This window comes from Myotis daubentonii, chromosome 11 (genome assembly GCF_963259705.1).
Source record: "Myotis daubentonii chromosome 11, mMyoDau2.1, whole genome shotgun sequence".
Classification (NCBI taxonomy): Eukaryota; Metazoa; Chordata; class Mammalia; order Chiroptera; family Vespertilionidae; genus Myotis; species Myotis daubentonii.
In genome coordinates this window covers 65,743,844-65,760,318 of record NC_081850.1, presented here as the reverse complement: position 1 = coordinate 65,760,318, position 16,475 = coordinate 65,743,844, and the positions used below count along the sequence as shown (strand labels likewise).

The window sequence follows — 16,475 nt, the reverse complement described above, 5'->3', positions numbered from 1 at the left end:
CTCCATGATGGCAAACTGGAATCAGAGGTACTGAGTGGAACTCATGGATTTTAAAATATATAAATAGGTTGAAATTTATAGGTTATAGAGCAACACCTATACTTTTTCCATCCCCCATTCTTCTTTCCCTATCTTCACCAATCTCCTATGGGTAAATTTTCCTTTAGTTTCATAATTTCTAGTTTTTACTTCTTGTGTTTCTTTTATGCATACTTCCTAGTTGGCTTCTCTGCGATCATTTAGAATCCTTGTAGGTAATGAACATACCTAGAGCTTCAAAATGAATAACAACTGTAATGGATTATGATGCAGAGAATAAGAATCCATTAAGTCTATAATGATATAAATAAATTAATATGAATGAAAAATAAGAGTAAGATCCTTCTCATAGGAGAATACAACTAATAAACAAAAAAGAAATGATAGAATTAGAAAAATCACCATTTGGCCACCACATTTCCAAATAATTCTGTCATATAAGAATCATGAATGAATGTTAAATGTAGTCAATGCAATTGTAATAAACATATATGTTTTTATTATTTCAGAATATGTATCCAAATGAAACCTATTAATAACCAGATTAAAATAGTAACTTTAAAAAAATGATTACTTTACAATAGAAAACCTGGCACACACCACCTTAGCCAACTGATAAGGGTAAAACACTAGTAATTGGAAAAATTAATACCATATAAATTCTATTAATATGCTCTGTGGTATATTTGCTGAAAATCTAAGCCTGAAATATACATACATACAAACATACGGTAAACATAGTAAAATGTTAACCATTAGGGAATCTTCTTGAAGCCTGCCCAAATTCTTGGTATCATTTTTACAACTTTCTATAATCTATATCTTTAAAATAATTTCAAAATAAGTATTGGAAAAATTCATTCTCCCAGCTGGAACAATGCCCAAGAAGAAAGGTGGCCAGGGCATGACTGGAATTAGGGACACTGTCCCCTAGGACTCCAGTCCCTCTGGCTCTTGGACACTCAGCTCCCCAAAGGGCAGTCAGAAATCAGCCACAAGCTTGGGGACTTGGTTGCAGTCTCTCATTAGCAGTTAAGTGTTATCTTTGGACTCATTTCTCTGGAGCTGGTTAAGGAAAAGGAAAGTCTGTGGAAGTGTCAAGGCCGCAAATATTGCATCTATGTTTCTAGATATTAGGTCTCCTGAAGAAAAGCTGAGGGGATGGGTGACAGTCTGGAGCAGAAGGTGTCTGAACTCACCAATGAGGAGCCAGGTGAGAGGAGCTGAAAATCTGCCCTTGCCGATGGACCTGCCTGTGTGCTAGTGGGTTCATGTGTGAGACTTGGTGTCCATGACTGTGTGCGTCAGTCTGTGCGTCTGTGTGAATATACTATGTACACTTGTGTACGTGCTGTTTAAAAGTTGTGTGTGTGCATGCACTATGTATCTGACTCTCTTTCTGAGTCAGACTTAACCTTGGCCCTGTTTTAGTGCGTGTAGAGCCAATCAACAGCCTCCTGGCGTGTGGTTAGGTACTCCTGATTCATGTCTGTGATCATAAACACTGGCATCACAGCTGAGCATCGGGAGTGAGAATGTGGTCTCTGCTGCTGGACAGGAAGATGCCCGACCTCACCAGGAACCAAGGTCAGCTCAGAGAGAGCTCACACCTCTGCTCAGCAGAATGTACTGGTGCACATGGGAGCTGTGCTGTGGGTGACACACTCGTGTGTGAGAGCTGGAAGGGGTGTTGTTTGATTTTCTCTGTGTGTATGTGACCATGTGTATGTCACCAGGTGATTGGATGTTGTTGCTGGTTTAATGACTTCCTGTGACTGAATAGGTTTAACTGCACCAAGTAGACACCCTTCTCCAAAAAGGGAATAGTCAGAAAAGGTTGAAGCCTGCCTCTCGGTAATAGGAGGGTGTGTGCTACTTGTGGTGAGTGTGTGGCTGGGTGTGCATATGTGCTGTGGTATGTGTTTCTTGTGAGATTTTTTACAAAAATATTTTTTATTGGTTTCAGAGAGGAAAGGAGAGGGAGAGAGACATAGAAACATATGTCTCTATGTTTGATGAGACAGAATCATTGATCAGCTGCCTCCTGCACACACCCCACTAGGGATTGAACCAAAAGACCAGGCATGTACCCTGATCAGAATCAAACTGTGACCTCCTGTTTGATAGGTTGACACTTAACCACTGAGCAACACCAGCTGGGCTCTTGTAAGATTTTCTAATTGTTTGTCGTCTTGTGTGCTTTTGGTGATGTGTGTACAGTGCTTGAGTTATGTATATGTGGTGAGTTGAGTATTACCAGATGAGTCCATGAGTCAGATGTGTTAGTATTTTTGTGGGTGAATGGTCCATCATTGTGTGTTGTGCATGTCTCACTTAGTGTGTTACTTATGATTTGTATGTATGTAGACAAGTGTTTTTGAGCTGAACCACATATTGACTACCCTGAAGACAGGAATGTGGTCACAGGTGACTAGAATCCTCAGCTCTGCAGTGTGTGTGTATGTGTGTGTGTGTGTGTGTGTGTGTGTGTGTGTGTGTGTGTGTGTGTGTATGGGTGTCAGAACTCAACTATGTCCTTACCTATCCTCCTTCTCTGGCACCATTAGCTGAGATAGCCATACTCTAAGCAACTCCCTGTTTCTTGAAATAAATATGCTCTCAATTCCATTTACCAGAGTGTGAGAGTTCCTCAGATTTTGAAACTTATTCTTTATATTTTCTTTTCTTTTTTAAATGTTTTTTTATCTGGGGTTTTGGTCATTTTTAAAATTTCCCTTTCCTCCTCCTTACTTTTATTAAATATCCTAGGAAAATAACCTGCAGACATCATGCTGTGTGAGGTTATTGGGCAGAATCACCATCAAATAGCGGTGAGACCTTGGGAAAGTTACTTAAATTTTGGTCTAGTTTCCCCATCTATAAATGAAAAGAATTACACTTCTATTGGGAATCTTACAGAGGCTCTCAGTAAGCAGTTACTGTACAAAATAAAGTTAATATATTTGAGATTTTATTGTCAGTTGAAAGGTATATAAATATAAAGGAATGAAATTATCTAGTAAGAGGTTTCAGAATTTTGGACAACTTTGAGTCCTCACAGCTCTAATGTAATACTTTGTGCTTGGCTCCCCTAAGCAAGAAAAGTGATGTTTTCCTGTGTGATGGTTAAGAACGTGGGTTCTGACCACAAATACTAGTATATATTAGACAGAACCCCATGAAGTAGCTAATACTTGGTGATTTTTATTAGATAAAAACTAGTGGCCAGTGCACGGATTGTGCACCCACGGCCGACTGTGGAATCACGCGGTCCCGTGGAATCACGCGGCTTCCTACTCTCTGCTTCCAGTGTATGTCACCCAAGTACCCTGCTGCCAAATCACCACAGCTTGGCAGCTCCTGCATAGAGTGTCTGTCCACTGGTGGTCATTGAGCGTCATATATACTGGCTGGTCAGATGGTCGGGCGGTCACTTAGCATTTTATATATGTAGATGATAATACAAGTTTTATACATTACATATTACATGCATTATACATACAGATGTACACACATGTGTGTGTCCTTCTATTCCCTACTGCATCGCTGTGTGCCCGGAGAATGTGTATCATTTATGTTTCTATTTGTTAAAAACTATAAAAGGTGAAAGAACATGAATTATTAGTGCAGCTGTAATGGGGTTTTAAAATCTGGGAATGTAACTTTGACATGTGAATTTAATTAGGAAATGTAGGTAGGTCCTTAGGCCAATATGCAAATGTTGTATTAATTGTTCAACCATATTATGAAAGATAGTTTTCGCACTACTTTGGTTTTGGAGCTGTTCTGGCATCTAGTGGTTTTAAATGGCCACCCATTTGAGAGTCTCCCTGAGTTCACAGTTGTGGGTAAATGACCCCAGCAGATTCACAGGAGGAGTGTGAAAATGCTCCAAGAAGCCCAACTCCAAGATGGGAGTCTCACGTTATTTTAAGGCACTAACAACTGATACCAGTTTCTAGGGCTCATCTTTTGTTTCTGCCACAGTGAATTATTAGGATTGGGCTCTGGCCTGGTACAGAAAGTATCTCAGTCCTTAGAAGAGGTCCCAACACAGACTTGATGTTAAAAGTAATGGTTGAATAAAACAGAGAACCCTTCCTGCTACTGTGGGACAAGGTCTTGTTGACTACTTTGGGGGCTCAGTGTTTTCCTGGAGCCCACCTGGGAAAGAGAGAAGATGCACACATCCACAGGTGTGAGAAATTAATACGAAAGTATTTAAAAATGAATGTTTTCCCAGAGAATGACAGTATGAGTTGTGATGATTCTGGTCATCTTTCTTAGGTTCCTGAGATTTCCACACCTTCTTCCTTCCCAGCAGACAGAAGAGCAGCATGAGGCCTGAGAACCAGAGCAGCGTGTCCCAGTTCCTCCTCCTGGGGCTCCCCATCCCGCCAGGGCAGCAGGGTGTGTTCTTCACCCTGTTCCTGGGCATGTACCTGACCACGGTGCTGGGCAACCTGCTCATCATCCTGCTCATCAGGCTGGACTCTCGCCTGCACACGCCCATGTACTTCTTCCTCAGCCACCTGGCCTTCTCTGACCTTTCTCTTTCCTCGGTCATTGCCCCAAAGATGCTCATAAACACGCAGACTCGACAACAATCCATCCCCTATGTGGGATGCATTTCTCAGTTGTATTTCTTCATACTTTTTGCTAGTGTTGACAATTTCCTTCTGGCAGGGATGGCATATGACAGGTACGTGGCCATCTGTCACCCTCTGCACTATTCCACCATCATGCAGAATGGGCTGTGCATGTTCCTGGTGGCTGGGTCTTATATGGCTGCCTGTGTCCATGCACTTTTTCATACCCTCCTCTTGGTCCGCCTGTCCTTCGGTGCCCACAATATCATCACCCACTTCTTCTGTGATCTCACTGTGCTGCTGAAGCTGAGCTGCTCTGACATCTCCCTCAATGAGCTGGTCCTATTCACTGAGGGAGGAATGCTTTTCTTCCTGCTTTTGTTTGTTATTTTAGGCTCATATATCTGTATAGGGACTATCATCCTGAGGGTGCCCTCCACTAAGAGACTCTCTAAAGCCTTTTCCACCTGTGGCTCCCACCTCTCTGTGGTGTTTTTATATTACGGGACAACTACAGGTGTTTACTTTTTCTCCTCATCATGGGGTTATAAAGACATAATTGCTTCAGTCATGTATACGTTAGTTACCCCCATGCTGAACCCCTTCATCTACAGCCTGAGGAACAGAGATATAAAACAGGCCTTAGAAATGTGTGTCAATAGGGTTAAGTTCTTTAACTGGTAATCAAGAAGTCCTCTGGTTCCAGGCAGGAGCACAATGAGACAGATTTCTATAATTATTATACGATTGACATCTCCATATAATCTTAGAATATGCATTCTGTTGTTATGTACAAGTGCTGTTAATATTCAACTTGTCAAATTTGCTACTTGGGTTGTTAATAATTATTTATTTTCTTGTTCATAATCTCTTAAAGACCTATGTAAATTTTTTTGTAAAATATGTTACACAATTATAATTGTGAGTTTGTATTTTTAGACTATGTTCTTGAGGATTCACTGATTTACCATCATGATCCATTCCTGATGAACTTTTTCTTTGAACTGTTTATTGTTTGCTGCCTCACATTTGCTTCAAGCTGATTTTGCACATCTCTTCCAACTCACATTCAATGACATCATGTTGGTGAACGTCAATCAGCTATGATAAGAATAATTACACTATGAAAATTAGCCTGTTCTACAACGCAAGACTTTATAAATGCATTTTAAAAATTAATTTATTAGCATACATCCCTAAATGGGTCTTACCTTAACCCTGGTCTACTTCTTATATTAGTACAGATATATTATAACTAAATCTATAGATATATATACATATACAGGTACAGATAAAGATACAGATAGAGATATAGATGCTAGTACAGCAGTGGTAGTAAAGATGCCCCTTACTCGTTGTTACCGTTTGCATGGTATTATTTCCATCACTTTAAGGTTTGCTACGTCTTTATATCTGTGAGGTGTCCATCACTAACAGTGTCAAGTTGGATTTGCTCATCTTATGTAACACAGCAATTATGATATTTGTGGAGAATTTTATCTATTGATATCCTATATAATAAAACCCTAATATGCAAATTGATCTAACAGTGGAACAACCAGCAGAAAGAAAGGTCACTATGATGCGCACTGACCACCAGAGGCGTGATGCTCAACACAGGAGCTGACCCCTCGTCCTTAGTGCATTTCCACAGGGCAAGCGCTGCTCAGCCAGAAACTGGGCTCATGGCTGGCGAGTGCAGTGGCAGTGGCAGGAGCGTCCCTGACCTCCAATGCAGGTGGGCAGTAAGGAGCGAGGAGACCTGGATTGTGAGAGGCAGGACCATGACAGGGATGTCTGTCTTCCGGCTTTGGCCCAATCCCTAAGGGCATCGGGACAAAGCCAACAAGCGGACATCCCCCAAGGGGTCCCAGACTGTGAGAGGGTGCAGGCAAGGCTGAGGGATCCCCACCACCCCACAGCCCCAGTGCACGAATTTCATGCTCCAGGCCTCTAGTCTAATATAATCATAATATACTTAAATTTATATTTTGCATAGTACTGATTTTTATGATTCACCTGCTTCACATTTATTTTCTCTTATCTTCTTCCCTTTTGATTAATCAAATATATATTTTTATTCCATTTCCCTTATTTACATTTTGATCATATATTATTATTATGTTGATGTTGTTGTAATTCTTTTATGTGCTATACCCATATATAGGGATTACCGCTTACCTACTCTTTAATTTTTCATTATAGTTTAATATACAAAACATAAAATTTAACATTTTAGCCTTTGGAGGTATACAATTGGGTGGTATTTAGAACACTCAACACCAGTATCTCATACTAGGACTAGTAAAGAATACTAAATAGAACATCAATGAAATTTAGTATTTTGCAACTGGGAAAAATATAACAACAGAGGTATTTATGAATCAATATGGAGAAATAGGATACATTGTTAAATTTTAAAAAGCAATGTGTAAAAGAGCATGTATAGCATGCTATATGTCATGTCAAAATGAAGGGGAAGTAAAATATTCATATATATGCCCATTTAAACATAAAGAAACACAGGAAGTAGTTAAGATCTGGAAACAGCCCAAGTGCCAATCAGTAGATGAGGAATAAAAAAAAACCATGGTACATTTACACAACGGAGTACTACTTGGCTGAAGAAAAGGAAAATGTCCTTTTGAGACAGCATGGATGGACCAGGAAATTATTATGGTAAGTGAAAAATGCTAGTCAGAGAAAGACAAATACCATAGAATCTCATTTATATGTGTAATCTAATGGTAAAATAATGAGAAAAAAAGAAACAGAAGCATAGATACATAGACGGACAGCTATCAGAGTGGAGGTGTTAAGGAGGGCTGGGGGAAAAAATGGTGAAGGAATAAAGCAAGGAAAAATATATATCACATATAGACATGGTAAACAGCATGGTGAGTGCCAGAGGAAAAGGGGTTTTGGGGAGGAGGTGGTAGTGAACAAAGGGAGGATCAAAGGAGAGGGAAAGAGAGATAATTTTAGGTGGTGAGTGCAGAATGCAGTATGCAGGTGTTGTTTTATTTAGCTGTACACATGACATCTGTATGGTCAATAAATGATATTGTAATCTAGAGTAGGCTGACAGCTGTCAGAGGGGAGGGGTTAGAATTATTAGTGTTCTTTTGACTATGTTGTCTTTTTCCACTAAAAATAAATAGAAGAGGTGGTGAATAAAGCAAAATAGTATAAAACAAGATAAGTGAACCTAATTATAATCCGATTATATACTGTAATTACACCAAAGAGGAAAATAAAATAAGTACCCTAAGTAATTCTTGCACCCAGAATTTTGACTATATACTCACACAATAAAAAAAAAAATAACACCTGACAACAAAGTTTTAAGCTGCACTTAGTGTGTCACTGACAGTGGTGTGAGGCAAGATTCTGAAACAACTCACCATGTATCCAAGGACCAAGTAAACATTTACGGAAAGGGAGTCTCAATCTCTCTCTCTCTCTCTCTCTATCTATCTCTCTCTCTCTCTCTCTCCATGAAAAAGCAGATGCTGGAAACAACTCTATGGTGTCAAACTAGAATTGAAGCTATCAATTAGAAATCATGGTCTTTAAAATGTATAAATAAATTGCAATTTATAGGTCATATATCAACATCTATTCCGTTTCCACCTTCTATTCTTCCTGTCCCACTCTTACCCATCCCCTTGTGGTTAAACATTCCTTTAGCTTCTCAGTTCCTAGTTTCTGCTTCTTGTATTTCTTTTATATATATTTCCCAGTTGGCTTCTCTGAGATCATTTAGAATCCTCATAGACAATAAGCACAAATAAAGTTTCAAAATGAATAATAAATGATTATAACTCAAAGAATAAGGATCTATGAGTCCATAGTGACATCCTATATAATAAAAGGGTAATATGTAAATTAACCCTAACAGCAGAGTGACCAGTCGCTATGATGAGCAATGACCACCTGGGGTCAGACACTCAATGCAAGAGCTGCCCCCTGGTGGTCAGTGTGCTTCCACTGGGGAGCTCCACTCAGCCACAAGCTGAGCTGATGGCTGCGAGAGCATCGGTGGTGGCGGGAGCTTCTCATGCCTCCTCAGCAGCACTAAGGATGTCTGACTGCGGCTTAGGCCCGCTCCCCTAAACTGGCAGGTGGACACCCCCAAGGGATCCCAGGCTGCCAGAGGGCACAGGCTGGGCTAAGGGACGCCACCCCCCCTCGAGTGCACAAATTTTTGTAAACTAGGCCTCTAGTAAATGAGTAAATAAAAAAACTAATGAGTGTGGAAAAAGAATAATTTTCTTTTTATAAAAGAGTACAAATAAAAAATCTAGAAGAAATAATCCTATATGATAAAAGCGTAGTATGCAAATTGTCCCCTTGACCAAGTGTTTGTCCTGGAGTTTGACCAGGAGGCGGGGTCAGCCGGGTGAAGGGTGGGAAGCTTTGACCGCGGCAAGGACAGCATGCAATGGGAAGGGAGGGAGGCCCCAGCAGCAGCAGGCCACCAGGGGAAGGGAGGGAGGCCCCGGCCGGTGGCAGTGGCAGCAAGCAGCTGGGGGAAAGGAGGGAGTACTAGGCCAGCAGCTGGCAGCTTCTAGGGACCCTACCAGTGCACGCATTTCATACACTGGGCCTCTAGTAGAATTATAATATCACAATTTGGCAACACCATTTGCAATAATTTTCTACTATAAGAATCACCAATGGATGTCAACTATAGTGAGTTGAAATTTTAGTAAAGGAAATGTTATGTTTGTAGAGTATCAAAATATCTACTCAAATGACATCTATTAATTACAAAGTTAGAATAGCAACTTAAAAAAATAGTAACTATCCAGTAGATAACCTGGCAGACACTACATTACCAATTATAGGTTAGGGCAAAAGTATGTTTAGAGTGTGTTTGGTTTTCAATCTGTGTATGTTACCATGAAAATAATACAATAATAATAAATAATAACATGTGAATAAACTCTGTTTTGTGTACTCATAACTGGAAACCTACTTTTTCCAACCCTATATGGCATTTTACAATTTCTGTCTATGTTTAAAATCATTTAAAATGTTAAGTTGAAAACTCCTTTGTCCCAGCTGGAACAATGCCCAAGAAGAAAGGTGTCAGGGCATGAGTGGAATCAGGGACACTGTCCCCTAGGACTCCCGTCCCTCTGGCTCTTGGACACACAGCTCCCCAATGGGCAGGCAGAAATTAGCCAGAAACTTGTGACTTGGACTCTGTTGCAGTCTCTCATTAATAATTGTAATCACTGGACTCATTTCTCTAGAGCTGGTTAAGGAAAAGGAAAGTCTGTAGAAGTGCCAAGTCTCCAGATATTTCTTCTGTGTGTCTAGATATTAGGTCTCCTGAAGAAAAGCTGAGGAAATGGGTGACAGACTGGAGCAGAAGATGTCTGAACTCACCAGGTGAGAGGAGCTGGAAATCTGCACTTGGCGATGAATCTGCCTGTGTGCTAATGGGTTCATTTCTGAGACTCTGTGTCTGATTTTGAGTGTGTGTCTGTGTGTATTGTATATGCTTGTGTACCTGGTATTTAATAGTTGCATGTGTAAGTATGTATGACTGTGTGAGCTATGTATCTGACTCAAAGTCCTGTTTTCATACATATAGAACAAGTTATCACTTCTTGGCATGTGGTGAGGGACTCCAGATTCATGCCTGTCAGCATAAACACTGGCATCACAGCTGAGCATCGGGAGTGAGACTGTTGTCTCTGCTTCTGGACAGGAAGATGCCCGACCGCACCAGGAACCAAGGCCAGCTCAGAAAGGGCTCACACCTCTGCTCAGCAGCATGTACTGGTGCACATGGGAGCTGTGCTGTGGGTGACACACTCATGTGTGAGAACTGGAAGGGGTGTTGTTTGATTTTCTCTGTGTGTATGTGACCATGTGTATGTGACCAGGTTATTGGATGTTGCCTCTATGTTTGATGATACAGAATCATAGATCAGCTGCCTCCTGCACATCCCCTACTAGGGATTGAACCCAAAGACCAGGCATGTACCCTGATCAGAATCGAACCCTGTCCACCTGGTTGATAGGTCGACACTCAACTACTGAGCAGCACAAGCTGGGCTCATGTAAGATGTTCTAATATTCGTCTTGTGTGCTTTTGGTGATGTGTGTACAGCGCTTGTGTTATATATATATATGTGGTGAGTTGAATGTTACCACATGAGTCCATGAGTCAGGTGGTTTGTATGTTTGTGGGTGATGGTCCATCATTCTGTGTTGTGTATGTCTCACTTAGTGTGTTACTTATGATTTGTATGTATGTAGACAAGTGTTTTTGAGCTGAAACACATATTGACTATTCTTCCCTGAGGTCGGGAATGTGGTCACAGGTGACTGGAATCCTCAGCTCAGCAATGTGTGTGTGTGTGTGTGTGTGTGTGTGTGTGTGTGTGTGTGTGTTTATGGGTGTCAGAACTCAAGTATGTCCTTGCCTGTCCTTTTTCTCTGGCACCATTAGCTGAGATAGCCACATGCTAAGCAACTCCCGGTTTCTTGAAACAAATCTGCTCTCCTTTCCATGTATCCGAGTGTGAGAGCCCCTCAGATTTTGCAACCTTTTCTTTACATTTTTTTAAATGTTTTTCTCTGGGTTTTTGGTCATTTTTAAAATTTTCCTTTCCTCCTCTTTACTTTTATTAAGCGTCCCAGGAAAATAACCTTGCAGGTATCAGGCCGTGTGAGGTTATTGGGCAGAGTCAACCATCAAATAGCGCAGAGACTTTGGGAAAGTTACTTAACTTTTGGTCTTACTTTCCCCATCTGTAAATGCAAAGAATTACACTTCTATTGGGAAAATTACAGAGGCTCTCAGTAAACAGTTATTTTGCAAAATAAAATTAATATATTCGAGAATTCATTGTCAATTGGAAGGTATATATATTATATAAAATTATCTAGTGAGAGGTTTCAGAATTTTGGACAACTTTGAGTCCTCATAGTTCTAATATAATACATTGTGCTGGCCTCCCTAAGTAAGAAAAAGGATGCTTCCCTGTGTAATAGTTAAGAATGTTCTGATCACAAATATATATTAGGCAAAACACCATGCAGTAGCTAGTACTCGGTGATTTTTATTATATAAAAAATGATAATACACATATCAAGTTTTATACATGTTACATACATTACACATACAGATATGCACACATGTGTGTGTCCTTCTATTCCCTACTTCATTGCTGTGTGCCTGGAGAATTTGTATCATTTATGTTTTTATTTCTTAAAAACTAAAAAAGGTGAAAGAACACAAATTCTCAGTGCAGCTGTGAAAGGTTTTAAAATCTGGGAATGTAAGTTTGACATGTGAATTTAATTAGGAAATGTAGGTAGGTCCTTAGGCCAATATGCAAATGTTGTACTAAATGTTCAAAAATTATGAAAGATAGTTTGTGCATTATTTCGGTTTTGGAGCTATTCTGCCATCAAGTGGTTTTAAATGGCCAGCATTTGAGAGTGTCCCTGAGTTTTTAGTTGTGGGTCAGTGAGACCTGGCAAATTCACAGCAGGAGTGTGAAAATGCACCAAGAAGCCCAACTCAGCCATGGATTCTCACATGGTTTTAAGGCACTAACGACTGATACCAGTTTCTGGGGCTCATCTTCTTTTTCTTCCACAGTGAATTATTATGGTTTGGCTCTGGGCTGGTGTAGAAATGATCCCTCCATGCTCATGAAGATCTAATCTCACAGAAGTGGGCATCTTGCTTTTTGTGTTCACTGCTGCATCTCAGTCCTTAGAAGAGGTCCTGACACAGACTTGATGTAAAAAGTAATGGATGAATAAAATAGAGAACCACTTCGTGTGACTGTGTAACGAGGTCTTATTGACCTCTTTAGGGGCTCAATGTTTTCCTGGAGCCAGACTGGGAGAGAGGGAAGATGTATACATTCACAGGTATTTGGAATTAATATGAAAGTTTTACAAAATGAATGGCTTGCCCAGAAAATTATAGCATGAGATGTACTGATTCTGATCGTCGCTCTTAGGTTCCTGAGATTCCCACACCTTCTTCCTCCCCAGCAGACAGAAGAGCAGCATGAGGCCTGAGAACCAGAGCAGCGTGTCCCAGTTCCTCCTCCTGGGGCTCCCCATCCCGCCAGGGCAGCAGGGCGTGTTCTTCACCCTGTTCCTGGGCATGTACCTGACCACGGTGCTGGGCAACCTGCTCATCATCCTGCTCATCAGGCTGGACTCTCGCCTGCACACGCCCATGTACTTCTTCCTCAGCCACTTGGCCTTCTCTGACCTTTCTCTCTCCTCTGTCATTGTCCCTAAGATGCTCAAGAACATGCAGACTCAGCAACAATCCATCCCCTATGTGGGATGCATTTCTCAGTTGTATTTCTTCATACATTTTGCCGGTCTTAGTAATTTTCTTCTGGCTGTGATGGCATATGACAGGTATGTGGCCATCTGTCACCCTCTACACTACAGCACCATCATGAGGGAGGGGCTGTGTGTGCTAATGGTGGTTGGCTCCTGGATTCTCTCCTGTCTCCATGATTTGCTGCACACTCTCCTCTTGGTCCGACTGTCCTTCGGTGCTGGTAATATCATCTCCCACTTCTTCTGTGACCTCGCTGCTCTCCTGAAGCTGAGCTGCTCAGACATCTCCCTCAATGAGCTGGTCCTATTCACCGAGGGAGGAATGATTTTCTTCCTGCCTTTTGGTATTATTTTGGGCTCCTATATCCGTATAGGGACCATCATCCTGAGGGTGCCCTCCACTAAGAGACTCTCTAAAGCCTTTTCTACCTGTGGCTCCCATCTCTCTGTGGTGTTTTTATACTATGGGACAGCTTCAGGTGTTTATTTTTTCTCCTCATCATGGGGTTCCAAGGACATAATTGCTTCAGTCATGTATACAGTAGTTACCCCCATGCTGAACCCCTTCATCTACAGCCTGAGGAACAGAGATATAAAACAGGCCTTAGAGATGTATGTCAATAGGGTTAAATTCTTTAACTGGTAATCACAAAATCCACTTGTTGTTGTCAGGAGCACAGTGAGAGAGATCTAAAATTATTATATGACCAACATCTCCATATAACTTTAATAGAACATGCATTCTGTTGTCTGGTACAGTGTTGTTAATATGTCAACTAGGTCATGTTTGCTACCTGGATTGTTTATAATTCATTATTCCTAATTGACTTTTTTCATTTGTTCATCATTTCTTATATGCCATATGCAAAATCTTATGCAGAATATTTTGCAAATTTATAATTTGTGAATTTTTCTGTTTTGCTATATGTCATTTTTTGCTTACGTATTTTTTTTTATTTTATGCTATGCAAGACTCACTTATTTAACATCATATTCTGCCACTAGTGAACTTTATGTATTTATTTATTTACTTATCTACTTATTTATTTATTTATTTATTTTTTAAATATATTTTTTATTGATTTTTTACAGAGAGGAAGGGAGAGAGATAGAGAGTTAGAAACATCGATGAGAGAGAAACATCGATCAGCCGCCTCCTGCACATCTCCCACTGGGGATGTGCCTGCAACCCAGGCACATGCCCCTGACCGGAATCGAACCCGGGACCCCTCAGTCCACAGGCTGACGCTCTATCCACTGAGCCAAACCGGTTTTAGCTATTTATTTATTTTTTAACTAATTTGCTTTTTGCTGGGTTTAGTTAGCTTCAAGCTGATTGTGCACATCTCTTCCCACTGCACAATCAATTACATCATGTTGACAGACTGCAATCAGCCATGATGAGTAATTACATATGAAAATTGGTATGTGCTACAAAGCACGGCTGTTAAAAATCTAGAGACCTTTAAAAAATACATTTAACAGCATACCACTTCATTTATAATTAGGAAAATTTTTCTAGTAATGGGTCCTACCTTAACACTCATCTACTTCCCAGATGAGTATAGGTACGTATACAGATATAAATACAGACACAGATGTAGATACTAGTGTAGTATAGGTAATAAAGAAGCCAATGACCTGGAATTGAACTTGCAACCATTCATTGTGCCGGCTGAAGCTGTAACCACTTAGAGACACCGGCCAGGGCTATTCCCCATTCTTTCTGTCTCAGTCCTGACCTACATCCTATGAGTACACACACCCAAAGCTTCAAAATGAGTAACCATGGTAATGGATTATCACTCAGAGAATAAGAATCCATGAGTCCATAATGATATAAATGAATAAATAAAAAACCAAAGACTAAGGAATGAGGGTAAGTGTTTTCGTATAGGAGAATACAACTAATAAGTAAGAAAGATACGATAGAATTAAAAGAATCATGATTTGGCCTCAACGTTTTCAATAATTTTGTCATATAAGAATTACCAATGGATGTTAACTATAGTGGGTGAAGAATTAATAAGGAAAAGGTTATGCTTACATAATATCAAGATATCTACCCAAATGATACCTTTTAATTACAAGGTTAAAATAGTAACTTGAAGAAAATTGTGACTTTTCTGTAGAGAGCTTGGCAGACACCACCTTATCCAACAGATCAAGGATTAAAACACTAGAGATTTCAAGATATCTGCAGATTACCTGAAAGCTGCACCTACTAGCTCCGATCCCCAAACCAGATTTGCAACTAAATTGCAGAGCAATCAATTTGAAAAACAATACAAGCATAGCTAACATGAAAACTTATAACCAAAGAGTACAGTAGAAATCACATGGGGACGGGGGTGGTAGGAGGGTGGAAGATGGTAAAAGGGAGAGCCTCCTCATAAACGTGTGGTTGTACTGAAAAGCCAGAGGGATATCACAGGCATGGAGCTCCCTCCCCCTAGAAGCATCAGGACTCAACCCCACGCAGGGATCCCAACTCAGAGCAACAAGGAGGTGTGGAGGAGCCTGTGTAGCATCTGGTGTTGGGAATCAGTAGGGATTCTCTCCACTGGAGAGATTTGAACCACACTATTCCAGGGAGAGCAAAATAAAAACTTCCCAGTCTTTATTCATTACCACCAAACCAGCACTGCAAGAAATGTTAAAGGGACTGCTTTAAGAAAAAGAAATATATTGTAGAGAGGAATAGGTAAAAGAAAAAAATGGCAAGAAACAAGTAGCTATCAATAATACCTTAAATGTACATTGGTTATTGGCTCCAATCAAAAGACATGGGGTATGGGGAGGGTGGTTGGATGGGAGGTAATCAACCATAGGCATTGTATGCATATATGCATACTCCATGGACACAGGTAATAGGGTTGTGAAGGCCTGGAGCCAGAGGTGGGGGGTGGGGGTGGGAGGGAGACAAGAGAGGCCAGGGGGAGGGCTGGAGAGAGTCAGTGGGGGAAAAAGGGGGGTATATGTAATACTTCCAACAATAAAGAATTCTTTAAAAATAAAGATGTTAACACATCTTATGTTCCAAAAAAGACATAGGGTAGCTCAATGGATAAGAAAACATGAGCCATATATATGCTGTCTACAATTGACCCACCTCAGAACAAAAGATTCACACAGGCTGTAAGTGAAGTGATGGGGAAAAAATAATCCATGCAATGGAATCAAACAAACAAATGAAAAACCCGCTGGGGTAGCAATACTTATATCTGGCAAAATAGACTTCAAAACAAAGGCCATAACAGGAGACAATGAAGGTCACCCATAATACTAAAGGGATTGATCCAACAAGGGGTTATAATCCTTGTAAACACATATGCACCTAATGTAAGAGCAACTAACTATATAAACAAATTCTTGGTGGAATTTCAGGGAGAGATTGACAGCAACAAAGTCTTAGTAGGGGATCTTAACACCCTGCTGTCACCACTGGATAGATGTTTCAGACAAAAGTCCAGAAAAAAAAAGCAACCTTAAACAACAAACTAGATTGGT

The 16,475-nt window shown here is 40.5% G+C and overlaps 1 protein-coding gene across 1 annotated transcript; it reads left to right on the top strand.

Annotated features, from left to right (window-relative positions):
* Positions 1-4,376: 4,376 nt before the first annotated feature.
* Positions 4,377-13,611, top strand: LOC132212814 (olfactory receptor 1J4-like). Its single transcript, XM_059658804.1, has 2 exons — positions 4,377-4,873; positions 12,675-13,611. Exons 1-2 carry the CDS (start codon positions 4,377-4,379, stop codon positions 13,609-13,611), a joined length of 1,434 nt encoding a protein of 477 aa, XP_059514787.1.
* Positions 13,612-16,475: the final 2,864 nt, after the last annotated feature.

What these genes read in the sequence shown, in the direction of transcription:
- LOC132212814 (XM_059658804.1), top strand. Translation starts at nt 4,377, where the DNA reads ATGAGGCCTGAGAACCAGAGCAGCGTGTCCCAGTTCCTCCTCCTGGGG. An exon ending in ACCCTCCTCTTGGTCCGCCT is followed by an intron (nt 4,874 to 12,674) that starts GTCCTTCGGTGC and finishes ACAGAAGAGCAG; the next exon opens with CATGAGGCCTGAGAACCAGA.